Source organism: Eurosta solidaginis, chromosome 2 (assembly GCF_040869045.1).
Source record: "Eurosta solidaginis isolate ZX-2024a chromosome 2, ASM4086904v1, whole genome shotgun sequence".
NCBI lineage: Eukaryota > Metazoa > Arthropoda > Insecta > Diptera > Tephritidae > Eurosta > Eurosta solidaginis.
In genome coordinates this window covers 71,893,891-71,910,580 of record NC_090320.1, presented here as the reverse complement: position 1 = coordinate 71,910,580, position 16,690 = coordinate 71,893,891, and the positions used below count along the sequence as shown (strand labels likewise).

General features: G+C 46.2%; 1 protein-coding gene across 2 annotated transcripts; it reads left to right on the top strand.

Annotated features, from left to right (window-relative positions):
- The first annotated feature begins 596 nt into the window (after window positions 1-596).
- On the top strand, window positions 597-16,478 carry alien (COP9 signalosome complex subunit 2 alien). 2 transcript variants are annotated; one of them, XM_067769558.1, is made up of 6 exons: window positions 597-788; window positions 870-1,064; window positions 1,124-1,249; window positions 1,311-1,792; window positions 15,882-16,214; window positions 16,279-16,478. In XM_067769558.1, exons 1-6 carry the CDS (start codon window positions 735-737, stop codon window positions 16,421-16,423), a joined length of 1,335 nt encoding a protein of 444 aa, XP_067625659.1. In that variant the 5' UTR covers window positions 597-734; the 3' UTR covers window positions 16,424-16,478. The 2 variants fall into 2 exon arrangements, with proteins under 2 accessions (XP_067625659.1, XP_067625658.1); XM_067769557.1 differs by having other exon boundaries at window positions 861-1,064.
- Window positions 16,479-16,690: the final 212 nt, after the last annotated feature.

Below are 16,690 nucleotides of genomic sequence, written 5' to 3'. Positions count from 1 at the left end.
TTTTATATAAACTCTATTAATATAAGTTCCAATTTCATGTACATATATAATAATAATGAAAATAATAAATATTGAAAATCAATTTTTTTGGTTCATATTTTGTTCATATGGCTGCTCCGGGTAAAGTAAATCTGCAGGTAAAATTCTGTTATATGGCGGTTATATAAATGGCAAACCGCAGTAAAATTGATTGTCAAATGACTCGAAAATGTAGAGTGAAATGACGGAGAATATGACCGCCATTTGACGAGCATTGTGACGTGTGTGAGCAGCACAGTACTATGCCCACATCCTATAAGTGGGAGCGGAATGCACAATCACATAAATAGGTACGAAATGGGAAAAAAATGTAAAAAATCTACTTTTGCTAGTGCAAACGTGACTAAAATTTAACAAGGGCCGTGACCGCACAATGACGGTCAAATGACTAGTCAAATGACGTGGAGTGTTTTTGCAGGGTTTGTTTTTGTAAATTCGATGGACAAATGTCAAAAACGTACTGCGCCGGAAGTTGATGTATCAAATCAAATAAAAAAAGTGTATAATCAGCTGTTCCATGCTGCCACCTTGTATCGTTTCGCCATGAAAGTACGGGATCATATCTTTTTTGCTGTCATCTATTCAGTGTTGCAAAATTAAGAACTTTTCTTAAATAAAAAGTTTGTGTGCCGTGAAATAATTGAGTAAACGCGTTCGTTTCGAAGAATTATCATTTTGATTACTATATTACTGTAATGTCCGATAATGAGGATGATTTTATGTGCGAAGACGACGAAGATTATGGATTGGTAAGTTTAGCGGAATTAAAAATTGTTGTGGGCCTTCCCATGCAGATCCTAGTTGGCCAATAACCGGTAAAGTGTCTGCAGGAATATTCAGAGGATAGCAACTCCGAACCAGATGTGGATCTCGAAAACCAATATTACAATAGTAAAGCGCTAAAGGAAGATAATCCTAATGGAGCGCTGGCTTCGTTTCAAAAGGTGCTTGACCTGGAAGGAGGTGAAAAAGGAGAGTGGGGATTCAAGGCGCTTAAGCAAATGATCAAGATAAATTTTAAATTGGTAATTATATGGATGAAGTGAAGAATTCCCCAACATTTTAATAAATACTTGTATTATAGAATAATTATAATGAAATGATGGAAAGATACAAACTACTATTGACTTACATTAAAAGTGCTGTTACGCGTAATCACTCAGAAAAATCCATCAACTCCATCTTGGACTATATTTCCACATCCAAAAATGTAAGTCATATTAAAGGTAGAAACTATCATAAATTTTCAAATTACACACGTTTTATTCTAGATGGAAATCTTACAAAAGTTCTATGAAACCACACTGGATGCGTTGAAGGATGCCAAAAATGATCGTCTTTGGTTCAAAACCAACACCAAATTGGGAAAACTTTACTTTGATCTTGGCGATTTTATTAAGTTACAAAAAATACTTAAACAATTACACCAATCCTGTCAAACAGATGATGGTGAGGATGATTTGAAGAAGGGGACGCAATTGCTGGAAGTTTATGCGTTAGAAATTCAAATGTATACGGTGCAGAAAAACAATAAAAAACTAAAAGCTTTGTATGAACAATCATTGCATATTAAATCGGCAATACCTCATCCCCTTATAATGGGCGTAATACGTGAGTGCGGCGGAAAAATGCATTTGCGAGAAGGGGAATTTGAAAAAGCGCATACTGATTTCTTCGAAGCATTCAAAAACTATGATGAATCTGGCTCCCCACGACGCACAACGTGCTTAAAATATTTAGTTTTGGCGAACATGTAAGTAGAGAAAAAGATCTTTTATGAATACACTGCTAAATTGGATACTGTTGCCTTCGGGAATTTACCTAATTACTGGGAATGCCATTAGCGGCTGTATGAAGTTGCATTTGATAACCGTACTATTTACAGGGAGTTTTTTTTTTAACTCTTATTCACAGAAACTAAATTAACTATTTTCAAAGTTGTGAACGATAAGCGAGCGTTATTGTAACGATAAGGACAATTTGTGAGATTTCCCAGTTGGTTAAGGTGCTTAGAATTCTTCCGGCGGTAGGCAAGTGTTTCTTTCCTGAGCCAATCGGGCTGGTACCATGTGTTATAATTGTCCATACTAGCAACACTCCCTTAATCTCCCCTCAAAAGAATCAAGGAATTGATTCCAAACAAGTATCGAGGGAAACTACTCTTTACTGCTACTTTTTATAGAAGCCAATTTATTAGCGGAATGCAATATTATCAAAATCAAATATATTTTTTGTGGAATTTTTATATTGGAACTTAGAAGTGCGAAGAGCTGCAAATCTTTAAATCGAATCAAAGAAGTTTGAAATTGTCGGAGCAAAATTTGACATGAGTGATCTTACCTCGATACTGTGTCCATGTATACGATACCTAGGAAAGTACTTATAAGAGGTAATCGACTTACTTGGTAGGTGGCTGAGTGAGGTGAAAAAATTTGAATAAAACTTCCTTTTATAACATAACTCATTCACATCCATGTCTTCGGGACGTTGCCGTTATAGAATAGTTTTATACAAAAGTGTTGACTGTATATCACTATTTGACATCTTTAATCTATCTAGTTTTATATGTTTCGGTGCCTTATTCCACATACAAATACCAAATCTGTTTAAACACTCATCGAAGGTATTGCGGATAATTTGATGTTGTTGTTGTTGTTGTAGTAGTGCTTCGCCCCACCTAACAGCCGCGACCGATCAAAAATTGTCATCAATATCCTCTAATGGGAGTCAAAGGAAACTTGCTGTTTCAACAGGGGTGGACCATAAGGAAAGGGGTGTTAGAGGCGTTATTTCCACATTCTGGATAGGTAAGAGTTTAACCTGTTACAGTATCCAGAACGAAGTTGAGTAAGAGTGACACGCGTTTCCCTGGGGAGTATGGGTTCCTCTTCCGCGAGTTTTGGATACTTTTCTTTGAGTACTGGATTCACCGGGCAATTCCCGGCATAAAGGTCCGACGCCTGTTTGTGGAGTTCACCAAGGACCTGCTTGTATTTTTCGCTTGTTGTTGTTGTTGTAGCAATGCTCGCCCCACCTAATAGCCGCGACCGATCACAAATTGTCATCAATATCCTCTAACGGGAGTCCAAGGAAACTTGCCGTTTGAACAGGGGTGGACCATAAGGAAAGGGGTGTTAGAGGCGTTGGTTCCACATTACAATTAAAGAGATGGTTGGTGTCATGTGGGGACACATTGCAAGCAGGGCATACATTTTGTATGTCGGGGTTGATTCTGGATAGGTAAGAGTTTAACCTGTTACAGTATCCAGAACGAAGTTGAGCAAGAGTGACACGCGTTTCCCTGGGGAGTATGCGTTCCTCTTCTGCGAGTTCAGGATATTTTTCTTCAAGTACTGGATTCACCGGGCAATTCCCGACATAAAGGTCCTACGCCTGTCTATGGAGTTCACCAAGGACCTGCTTGTGTTTTTCCGCTTCATACGGCTGGGTTCTCAGGTGCCGTATTTCCTCAAAATGCTTACGGAGATGACTCCTTAGGCCCCTAGGCGGTGCTCGTTCGTCAATCAGATGTCTGTTGGGATGCCCAGGTTTCTGGGTATTCAACAGAAACTGTTTGGTCAGCATCTCATTTCTCTCCCGGATGGGGAGTATTCTCGCCTCATTATGCAGATGGTGTTCTGGGGACATAAGAAGACAGCCCGTGGCGATTCTGAGAGCAGTATTTTGGCAGGCCTGTAGTTTCTTCCAGTGGGTGGTTTTTAAGCTTGGCGACCATATGGGTGACGCGTAGCACGTAATCGGCTGTCCAATTGCTTTGTATGTGGTCAAGAGCGTTTCTTTATCTTTTCCCCAGGTACTGCCAGCAAGGGATTTGAGGATTTTATTACGGCTCTGAATTCTTGGAACAATTGCGGTTGCGTGCGCACCAAAATGTAGATCCTGATCAAACGTCACACCCAAGGTTTTGGGGTGTAGGACAGTCGGTAGCGTAGTGCCATCGACGTGGATGTTCAATATGGTCGACATTTGGGGCGTCCATGTTGTAAATAAGGTCGCGGAAGAATTAGTCGGTGACAATGCCAGGTTTCGCGAGGCGAAAAAACTGGAGAGATCAGGGAGATAGCCGTTTATTTTATTGCATAGCTCATCGATCTTTGGGCCTGGGCCTGTAGCCATTATTGTGCAGTCATCGGCGTCGGAAACGATTGTGACTCCTTCCGGTGGTGAAGGTAGCTTAGATATGTAGAAATTAAACAAAAGCGGGGATAGGACACCACCCTGTGGCACCCCTTGTTTAATTCTCCTTTGTTTTGATGTTTCGTTTCTGAATTGCACCGATGCCTGCCGACCACCCAGATAATTTGCGGTCCACCTTTTAAGACATGGGGGAAGGGTAGACCCTTCCAGGTCTTGCAGTAACGAGCCATGGTTGACCGTATCAAAAGCTTTTAATAGGTCTAACGCTACGAGTACTGTTCTATGGTGGGGATATTTATTCAAACCGCAATTTATCTGGGTGCTAATGACATTTAGCGCGGAGGTAGTGCTATGGAGTTTTCTGAAGCCATGCTGATGAGGGGCTAGCTGCAAATGTGCTTGGAAATAAGGGAGCAAAATGGCTTCAAGCGTCTTTGCCACTGGCGATAGGAGAGATATCGGACGATACCTTGGTCATTTTCCATTTCTCGGGTATGACAAAGGTGGAAAGAGACAGGTTGAAGACATGCGCTAAATATTTGAAACCCTCTTCCCTACGTTTTTAAGCATCGGCATGGCTATGCCGTCTGGGCCCACTGCTTTGGATGGTTTAGCGCGACCAATGGCGTCCTCAACCTCTCTAGCGGTGATGGTAATTGGTGACGCGCTGAGTTTGTGTTTATGTGCGTGTCTATTGGCTCTCCGTCTATCTTTGTCGACCGTAGGGCGCATTATATATTGTCGGCAGAAAGCGCTCGCGCATTTTTTCGCATCCGACAGCACCTTATCGCCAAAGGCGATGGAAACTTTGTCTTTGTGCTTAGTCGGATTCGATAGGGACTTTACGGTGGACCAAAGTTTACCTACACCGGTAGAGAGGTTACAACCTCTTAGGTGCTCTTCCCATTTCGCCCGCTTGTGTTCGTCCACAAGCAATCTGATGCGTTGGTTTATATCCCTTATTTGGGGGTCGCCTGGATCAAGCTGTCTTATAAGGTCGCGATCCCTCGCTAGGCTCGCGGCCTCCGCCGGGAAGTGGGGCTGGATTTCGGGAATTCTCCCGGCGGGAATGAAATGTGCCGAGGCGGATTCAATGACCTTACGGAAGGCACGCTCCCCATGGCGGACATCAGTCGGGATAGGGAGGGCAGCAAAGCTGTTGTCTGTTGCAGATTTGTATTCTTCCCACTTTCCTTTTTTGAAGTTTATGAAAGTGCGTTTTTCGGTGACGATGAAGTCGGCGGTACGCTCGAACGAAATAAGTATGGGCAGGTGGTCGGATGCCAATGTTACCATCGGCTGCCAGTTGACGCAATTTACGAGTTCTGCGCCCACGATTGAGATATCTGGCGAGCTATGACAGCTTCCTACCATACGTGTGGGGGCGTCTCCGTTTATTGTGCAGAACGTCGTTTCGTCTATTTGATCCGCCAACATCTCACCCCTACTGTCCGCCCGCAAGTTTGAATGCCATAGGTCGTGGTGGGCATTGAAATCGCCTAAGATAATGCGATTGTTGCCAGTGAGTAAGGCGTCGATATTAGGGCGGTATCCACTGGGGCAACAGGTGACAGGAGGGATGTAGATGTTGATGATTTCTAGATTTGCATCGCCTGACCGGACAGATAGGCCTTGACGTTCTAAGACATTGTCACTGCGGTCGATGCCAGGATCAAATATATGATATTGCACAGAGTGGTGTATAATAAACGCGAGGCCGCCTCCATTTCCGCTCTCGCGGTCTTTCCTGTGGACATTATAACCAGAGCAGGTCTGCTGATGAGAGCATGGCTTCAGAAAACTCCATAGCACTACCTCCGCGCTAAATGTCATTAGCACCCAGATAAATTGCGGTTTGAATCAATATCCCCACCATAGAACAGTACTCGTAGCGTTAGACCTATCAAAAGCTTTTGATACGGTCAACCATGGCTCGTTACTGCAAGACCTGGAAGGGTCCACCCTTCCCCCATGTCTTAAAAGGTGGACCGCAAATTATCTGGGTGGTCGGCAGGCATCGGTGCAATTCAGAAACGAAACATCAAAACAAAGGAGAATTAAACAAGGGGTGCCACAGGGTGGTGTCCTATCCCCGCTTTTGTTTAATTTCTACATATTTAAGCTACCTTCACCACCGGAAGGAGTCACAATCGTTTCCTACGCCGATGACTGCACAATAATGGCCACAGGCCCAGGCCCAAAGATCGATGAGCTATGCAATAAAATTAACGGCTATCTCCCTGATCTCTCCAGTTTTTTCGCCTCGCGAAACCTGGCATTGTCACCGACTAAATCTTCCGCGACCTTATTTACAACATGGACGCCCCAAATGTCGACCATATTGAACATCCACGTCGATGGCACTACGCTACCGACTGTCCTACACCCCAAAATCTTGGGTGTGACGTTTGATCAGGATCTACATTTTGGTGCGCACGCAACCGCAATTGTTCCAAGAATTCAGAGCCGTAATAAAATCCTCAAATCCCTTGCTGGCAGTACCTGGGGAAAAGATAAAGAAACGCTCTTGACCACATACAAAGCAATTAGCCAGCCGATTACGTGCTACGCGTCACCCATATGGTCGCCAAGCCTAAAAACCACCCACTGGAAGAAACTACAGGCCTGCCAAAATACTGCTCTCAGAATCGCCACGGGCTGTCTTCTTATGTCCCCAGAACACCATCTGCATAATGAGGCGAGAATACTCCCCATCAGGGAGAGAAATGAGATGCTGACCAAACAGTTTCTGTTGAATACCCAGAAACCTGGGCATCCCAACAGACATCTGATTGACGAACCAGCACCGCCTAGGGGCCTAAGGAGTCATCTCCGTAAGCATTTTGAGGAAATACGGCACCTGAGAACCCAGCCGTATGAAGCGGAAAAACACAAGCAGGTCCTTGGTGAACTCCATAGACAGGCGTCGGACCTTTATGTCGGGAATTGCCCGGTGAATCCAGTACTTGAAGAAAAATATCCAGAACTCGCAGAAGAGGAACGCATACTCCCCAGGGAAACGCGTGTCACTCTTGCTCAACTTCGTTCTGGATACTGTAACAGGTTAAACTCTTACCTATCCAGAATCAACCCCGACATACAAAATGTATGCCCTGCTTGCAATGTGTCCCCACATGACACCAACCATCTCTTTAATTGTAATGTGGAACCAACGTTTCTAACACCCCTTTCCTTATGGTCCACCCCTGTTGAAACGGCAAGTTTCCTTGGACTCCCGTTAGAGGATATTGATGACAATTTGTGATCGGTCGCGGCTATTTAGGTGGGGCGAGCATTGCTACAACAACAACAACAGCAGGTCTGCAATGCAGATCTTGCTGTGAGTTTAGTCTCTTGAATCGCAGCAATGCGGATGTTGTGCCGCTTCATGAAATCGACTATCTCCGTAATCTTCCCAGTTAGTCCATTACAGTTGAACTGCAGAGTTCTGAAGTGCATGAGGGGTGACGCCGCCACTCTAGGGGTAAGTGAGGGGTGACTACGCCTAGGTTGTGGAAGGCCAGGACGCAATTGCTGTTGTGGCCTTGGGACTGGGCGCCCTTGGGCAAGCATTAGGGTACCCGGATTTGGGTTTGCGACCTGGCAACATGGCGCGATGAAACCCGTCGAGGGGTTGCCGTCGCGGAGACCAGAACATCTAGGAAAGTGGCACCACCCAAGGCAGGAGCTGCATTGAGCGGATGTCGCAAACCTGTATATTCTGTGCTGGCAGACGGTGCAAACGGAGGCAGGGACTAAGAGTCTGTTTCCCTGACCTGCACGATTGCTGCCAGAAAAGGGGGGGGAGAAGAAGACGGGTGCAGGGGCTGATGCTCAGCATTGCTACCAGCTCTACTACGAAGGTAGTAGTTATGAGTGGTATCAGCTGTTTGAGTTGTTGGCGCCGTGGGGCGCGAGCAGCAGCGGGTACTTGTTGTGGCTTGCTGAGCAGCGAAGCTGCTGGACGGTAGTGGGGATACGCTTAGGCGTAGACTACGGGACGCCCTTGGGCGTGAGCAGCAAGGAGCCACAAAAGATTTATAAAAGTTACGTGGACGTCGGGTTTTGGGATCAAGCCCAGAACAACCTGTCCGATGCAACCATCCCTTGCACGAGACACACTGAACAGAGTATGACCGTCCTAAAAAGATTATTTTCTGGCAAATGCAGCAAAACCATTTCTCAGGACCGGGGTCAGGAGACGGACCCGGATTGGGTTCGATACCTTCCCGGAGTAAGAGAATATGTAGCAGTCCTGCTGCAAGGAGATGTTGGGAGGATGACAATTTGTGGGAGGGACGAAACAAATTAAATGGGGTCACACTGAAATCACAGTCCTTGGTCGGGAAAAATCCCGAGTCGCTCCGGTACGTAGAACCGACTGCCTTGGGAAGCGTATTTTTCGCTTCATACGGCTGGGTTCTCATACGGCTGGGTTCTCAGGTGCCGTATTTCCTCAAAATGCTTACGGAGATGACTCCTTAAGCGCCGTAGGCGGCGTTGGCTCATCAATCAGATGTCTGTTTGGATGCCCAGGTTTCTGGGTATTCAACAGGAACTGTTTGGTTAGCATCTCATTTCTCTCCCCGATGGGGAGTATTCTCGCCTCATTATGCAGATAGTGTTTTGGGGACATAAGAATACAGCCCGTGGCGATTCTGAGAGCAGTATTTTGGGAGGCCTGTATCTTCTTCCAGTGGGTAATTTTTAGGCTTGGCGACCATATGGGTGACGCGTAGCACGTAATCGGCTGGATAATTGCTTTGTATGTAGTCATGAGCGTTTGTTTATCTTTTCCCGAAGTACTGCCAGCGCGGGATTTGAGGATTTTGTTACGGCTCTGAATTCTCGGAACAATTGCGGCTGCGTGCTCACCAAAATGTAGATCCTGATCAAACGTCACACCCAAGATTTTAGGGTGTAGGACAGTCGTTAGCGTAGTGCCATCGACGTGGATGTTCAAAATGGTCGACATTTGGGACGTCCATGTTGTAAATAAGGTCGCGGAAGATTTAGTCGGTGATAATGCCAGGTTTCGCGAGGCGAAAAAACGGGAGAGATCAGGGAGGTAGCCGTTTATTCTCTTGCAAAGCTCATCGATCTGTGGGCCTCGGCCTGTGGCCATTTTTGTGCAGTCATCGGCGTAGGAAACGATTGCAACTCCTTCCGGTGGTGAAGGTAGCTTAGATATGTAGAAATTAAACAAAAGTGGGGACAGGACACCACCATGTAGCACCCCTTGTTTAATTCTTCTTGGTTTTGATGTTTCGTTTCTAAATTGCACCGATGCCTGCCGACCACCCAGATAATTTGCGGTCCACCTTTTAAGACATGGGGGAAGGGTAGACCCTTCCAGTTCTTGCAGTAACGAGCCATGGTTGACCGTATCAAACGCTTTTGATAGGTCTAGAGCTACGAGATCTGTTCTATGGTGGGGGTTTTGATTTAAACCGCAATTTATCTGGGTGCTAATGGCATTTAGCGCGGTGGTAGTGCTATGGAGTTTTCTGAAGCCATGCTGATGACAGGCTAGCTGCTTTGCTTGGAAATAGGGGAGCAAAATGGCTTCAAGCGTCTTTGCTACTGGCGATAGGAGAGATATCGGACGATACGACTCTCCTATGTTCCCAGGCTTTAGTAGCGGGACCACGTTGGCCATTTTCCATTTTTCGGGTATGACAAAGGTGGAAAGAGACAGGTTGAAGACATGCGCTAAGTATTTGAAACCCTCTTTCCCTAGGCTTTTAAGCATCGGCATTGCTATGCCGTCTGGGCCCATTGCTTTGGATGGTTTAGCGTGACCAATGGCATCTTCAACCTCTCTGGCGGTGATGGTAATTGGTGACGCGCTGAATTTATGTTTATGTGCGTGTCTGTTGGCCCTCCGTCTATCTTTGTCGACCGTAGAATGCATTACATATTGACGTCAGAAAGCGCTCGCGCATTTTTTCGAATCCGACAGCACTTTATCGCCGAAGGCAATGGAAACTTTGTCATTGTGCTTAGACGGATTCGATAGGGACTTTACGGTGGACCAAATTTTACCCACACCGGCGAGAGGTTACAACCTCTTAGGCGCTCCTTCCATTTCGCCCGCTTCTGTTCATCCACAAGCAATCTTATGCGTTGGTTTATATCCCTTATTTGGGGGTCGCCTGGGTCGAGCTGTCTTATAAGGTCACGTTCTCTCGCTAAATTTGCGGCCTCCGCCGGGAAGTGGGGCAGAATTTCGGGAATGAAACGTGCCGAAGCGGATTCAATGACCTTGCGGAAAGCATGCTCCCCTTAGCGGGCATCAGTCGGGATAGGGAGGGCAGCAAAGAGGTTGTCTGTAAAAGATTTGTATTCGTCCCACTTTCTTTTTTTAAAGTTAATGAAAGTGAGTTTTTCTGCTACGATGAAGTCGGCGGGACGCTCGAGCGAAATAAGTATAGGCAGGTGGTCGGATGCCAATGTTACCATCGCCGTTTATTGTGCAGAACGTCGTTTCTTCTATTTGATCCGCCAACATCTCACCCCTACTGTCCGCCCGCAAGTTTGAATGCCATAGATCGTGAGGGCATTAAAGTCGCCTAAGATAATGCGATTGTTGCCAGTGAGTAAGGCGCTAATATTAGGGTGGTATCCACTGGGGCAACAGGTGGCAAGAGGGATGTTGATGATTTCAAGGTTTGCATCGCCTGACAGGACAGATAGGCCTTGACGTTCTAAGACATTGTCCCTGCGGTCGATGCCAGGATCAAATATATGATATTGCACAGAGTGGTGTATGATAAACGCGAGGCCGCCTCCAATTTCGCTCATGCGATCTTTTCTGTGGACATTAAACCCAGAACAGGTTTGCAGTGCAGATCTTGCTGTGAGTTTATTCTCTTGAATCGCAGCAATGCGGATGTTGTGCCGCTTCATGAAATCGACTATCTCCGTGATCTTCCCAGTTAGTCCATTACAGTTTAACTGCAGAATTCTGAAGTGCATAGGGGGAGCCGTCGCCACTCTGGGCTAAGTGACGGGTGACTACGCCTGGGTTGAGGAAGGCCAGGACGCAACTGCTGTTGTGGCCCTGGGACTGGGCGTCCTTGGGCAAGCATTGGGGTACCCGGTAGATTGGGGTACCCGGTAGTTTGGGGTTTGCGACCTGGCAACATGGCGCAATGGAACCCGTCGGGGGGTTGCCGTCGCGGAGACCAGAACATCTAGGAAAGTGGCAGGAGCTGCATTGGGCGGATGTCGCAAACATATATCTTCTATGCTGGCAAACGGTGCAAACGGGGTTAGGGACTAAGAGTCTGTTTCGCTGACCTACACGATTGCTGCCGGAAAAGAGGAGGGGGGGGGGAGAAGACGGGGGCAGGGGCTGATGCTCAACATTGCTACCGACTCTACTACGAAGATAGTAGTTATGAGTGGTAGCAGCTGTTTGAGTTGTTGGCGCCGCGGGGGCGCGAGCAGCAGCGGGTACTAGTTGTGGCTTGCTGAGCAGCTGGGCTGCTGGATGGTAGTGGGGGGGGGGGGGGGGGGGGTGCAAAGGCGTAGACTACGGGACGCCCTTGGACGTGAACAGCAAGGAGCCACAAAAGATTTATAAAAGTTACGTGGACGTCGGGTTTTGGGATCAAGCCCAGAGCAACCTGTCCGATGCAACCATCCCTTACACGAGACACACTGAACAGAGTATGACCGTCCTAAAAAGATTCTTTTCCGGCAGATGCAGCAAAACCATTTCTCAGGACCGGGGTCAGGAGACGGACCCGGATTGAATTCGATACCTTCCCGTAGCAAGAGAATATGGAGCAGTCCCGCTGCAAGGAGCTGCTGGGAGGATGACAATTTGTGGGAGGGACGCAACAAATTAAAAGGGGTTACACTGAAATGACATTGCTTGGTCGGGAAAAATCCCGAGTCGCTCCGGTACATAGAACCGACTGCCTTGGGAAGCGGGGAGGAGCACCTAAGTGGTTGTAACCTCTCTGCCGGTGTAGGTAAACTTTGGTCCACTGTAAAGTCCCTATCGAATCCGTCTAGGCACAATGACAAAGTTTCCACCGCCTTTGGCGACAAAGTGCTGTCGGATGCGAAAAAATGACGAGCGCTTTCTGCCGACAATACATAATGAATTCTACGGTCGACAAAAATAGACGGAGGGCCAACAGACACGCACGTAAACATAAGTTCATCGCGTCACCAATTACCATCACCGCCAAAGAGGTTGAGGATGCCATCGGTCATGCTAAACCATCCAAAGCAGTGGGCCCAGACGGCATAGCCATGCCGATGCTTAAAAGCCTAGGGAAAGAGGGTTTCAAATATTTAGCACATGTCTTCAACCTGTCTCTTTCCACCTTTGTCATACCCGAAAAATGGAAAATGGCCAAGGTGGTACCGCTACTAAAGCCTGGGAAACCAGCTAACATAGGAGAGACGCTTGAAGGTATTTTGCTCCCCCATTTCAAACCAAATTTGCAGCTAGCCTGTCATCAGCATGGCTTTAGAAAACTCCATAACACCACCACCGCGCTGAATGCCATTAGCACTCAGATAAATTGTGGTTTAAATCAGAAGCCCCACTATAGAACAGTACTCGTAGCGCTAGACCTATCAAAAGCTTTTGATACGGTCAACCATGGCACGTTACTGCAAGACTTGGAAGGGTCTACCCTTCCCCCATGTCTTAAAAGGTGGACCGCAAATTATCTTATCAGAAACGAAATATCAAAGCCAAGAAGAATTAAACAAGGGGTGCCTCAGGGTGGTGTCCTATCCCCACTTTTGTTTAATTTTTACATATCAAAACTACCTTCGCACCCAGCGGGTTAGGGGGTCAGAATATTCCCGCGGTAGGTATGCCTGTCGTAAGAGGCGACTAAAATACCAGATTCAAGGGGCTGTGTAGCGCAACCCTTCAGGTTGCCAGCGCAATATATAGCTTCTCCAACCCAATTGTCAACCTCACCTATCCGCGGCGAATCCTCTTTCACTAACAGACGAGGTTCTGGCGACCCCAAGATCCTCATGGAACTTGGGGGTGGGGAGGGAAGGGATGGCCTGAAGGTTTAATGTGGCCACACAAATCGTTACCGAGATGGTCGGGCTAGCACCTTAATGGTGCTGTGGAACCGGAGCGTACCGGATCTGTATCCGGCAAAGGACCATTACATCGGTAACACTCCCCAAAGCCTTCGGGGAGCAACCTTATCGCTACAACAATAACAACAACAACCTTCACCACCAGAAGGAGTTACTATCGTTTCTTACGCCGATGACTGCACAATAATGGCCACAGGCCCGGGCCCAAAGATCGATTAGCTTTGCAACAAAATAAACGGCTACCTCCCTGATCTTTCCAGTTTTTTCGCCTCGCGAAACCTGGCATTATCACCGAATAAATCATCCGCGACCCAATTTACAACCTAGTCGTCCCAAATGTGGACCATTTTGAACATCCACGTCGATGGCACTACGCTACCGACTGTCCTACACCCCAAAATCTAGGGTGTGACGTTTGATCAGGATCTACACTTTGGTGAGCACGCAGCCGCAATTGTTCCGAAAATCCAGAGCCGTAATAAAATCCTCAAATCCCTTGCTGGCAGTACTTGGGGAAAAGACAAAGAAACGCTCATTACCACATACAAAGCAATTGGCCAGCCGTTTGCGTGCTACGCGTCCCCTATATGGTCGCCAAGCCTAAAAACTACAGGCCTGCCAAAAAACTGCGCTCAGAGCCGCCACGGACTGTCTTCTTATGTCCCCAGAACACCATCTACATAATGAGGCGAGAATACTCCCCATCAGGGAGAGAAATGAGATGCTAACCAAACATTTCCTGTTGAATACCCAGACACCTGGGCATCCAAACAGACATCTGATTGATGAGCCAGCACCGCCTAGGGACTTAAGGGGTCATCTCCGTAAGCATTTTGAGGAAATACGGCACCTGAGAACTAAGCCGTATGAAGCAAAAAAACATAGGCAGGTCCTTGGTGAACTCCAAAAACAGGCATTGGACCTTTATGCCGGGAATTGCCCGGTGAATCCAGTACCCAAAACTTGCGGAAGAGGAACGCATACTCCCCAGAGAAACGCGAGTCACTCTGGCTCAACTTCGTTCTGGATACTGTAACAGGTTAAACTCTTACATATCCAGAATCAACCCTGACATACAAAATTTATGCCCCGGTTACAATGTGTCCCCACATGACACCAACCATTTCTTTAATTGTAATGTGGAACTAACGCCTCTAACACCCCCTTTCATTATGGTCCACCCCTGTCGGAACAGCAAGTTTCCTTGGACTCCCGTTAGAGGATATTGATGACAATTTGTGATCGGTCGCAGCTATTAGGTGGGGCGAAACATTGCTACAACAACAACAACAACCCCTTGTTTAATTCTTCTTGGCTTTGATATTTCGTTTCTGAATTGCACCGATGCCTGCCGACCACCCAGATAATTTGCGGTCCACCTTTTAAGAGATGGGGGAAGGGTAGACCCTTCCAAGTCTTGCAGTAACGTGCCATGGTTGACCGTATCAAAAGCTTTTGATAGGTCTAGCGCTACGAGTACTGTTCTATGGTGGGGCTTCTGATTTAAACCACAATTTATCTGATGCTAATGGCATTTAGCGCGGTGGTGGTGCTATGGAGTTTTCTAAAGCCATGCTGATGACAGGCTAGCTGCAAATTTGCTTGGAGGTAGGGGAGCAAAATGGCTTCAAGCGTCTTGGCTACTGGCGATAGGAGAGGTATCGGGCGATATGACTCCTATGTTAGCTGGTTTCCCAGGCTTTAGTAGCGGGACCACCTTGGCCATTTTCCATTTTCGGGTATGACAAAGGTGGAAAGAGACAGGTTGAAGACATGTGCTAAATATTTGAAACCCTCTTTCCCTAGGCTTTTAAGCATCGGCATGGCTATGCCGTCTGGGCCCACTGCTTTGGATGGTTTAGCATGACCGATGGCATCCTCAACCTCTTTGGCGGTGATGGTATTTGGTGACGCGCTGAACTCATGTTTACATGTATTGTCGGCAGAAAGCGCTCGCGCATTTTTTCACATCCGACAGCACTTTGTCGCCAAAGGCGATGGAAACTTTGTCATTGTGCCTAGACGGATTCGATAGGGACATTACAGTGGACCAAAGTTACACCGGCAGAGAGGTTACAACCGCTTACGTGCTCCTCCCATTTCGCCCGCTTGTGTTGATCCACAAGCAATCTGATGCGTTAGTTGCGAGCCAAGGCGGATTCAATGACCTTGCGTAATGCACGCTCTCCTAAAAAGATTCTTTTCCGGCAGATGCAGCAAAACCATTTCTCAGGACCGGGGTCAGGAGAAGGGACCCAGATTGGGTTCGATACCTTCCCGGAGCGAGAGAATATGGAACAGTCCTGCTGCAAGGAGCTGCTGGGAGGATGACAATTTATGGGAGGGACGCAACAATTTAAATGGGGTTACACTGAAATGGCAGTCCTTGGTCGGGAAAAATCCCGAGTCGCTCCTGTACATAGAACCGACGGCCTTGGGAAGCGTATATATAGGCGTGGTCGGCAATTGTGTTGAATAGGCTGAGAAGGTATAGAGCCGCGTGTTGCGCTCAAACAGCCCCTTTATATACATCTCTATGCATTCACAATGATTTGTTCGACAAAATTATATAATTGGTAAAATTTCGTTTCATCTAGGTTAATGAAGTCCGGTATAAATCCTTTCGATTCTCAAGAAGCTAAACCTTATAAACAAGATCCTGAAATTGTGGCAATGACGAAATTAGTTATTTCATATCAAAACAACGATATTACAGAATTTGAGTCTATATTAAAAACTAATCACAAAAGTATCATGGATGACCCTTTTATACGGGAACATATTGAAGATCTGTTAAGAAATATACGCACACAGGTTTTAATAAAATTGATACGACCATATAAAAATATTGGAATCCCATTCATAGCGACGAAATTAAAAATTGAAGCGGCGGAAGTTGAAAGTTTGCTGGTTTCGTGCATATTAGACAAGTAATAAAAAGAGATATGAACATATTTGTTTCCCTATTTGTACTAAAATTTCTTTATTTTTCAGTACAATTCAAGGACGCATCGATCAAATGAATCAAGTTCTGCAACTTGATAAAGAGAATAGTAATGCGGCACGATATAATGCCGTGGACGGTTGGGCGACACAAATTTCTTCGCTACATCAGGCTGTAGTCAATAAAATGGCATAATAGTTTAAGTTTGTGGTTAAAATATGCTTGCAGCAATAAAAGCATTTGAAATCAATTTATTGCTTCATTTAAAATTTCATAATCAGCAGGAAACAACTAAGGCTACGAGAGTAAAGGGTAGGCAACGTAGAAACTATTACACCTTTTATGCACAAGCCACAAAAATAGATTTAGAAGAGAAATATAATTAAACAATTCCAAAAACCTGCTGCGCATAAACAATAGAATATTTTCTCTGTCTCGGAACTATACACACCACTGAAGCAT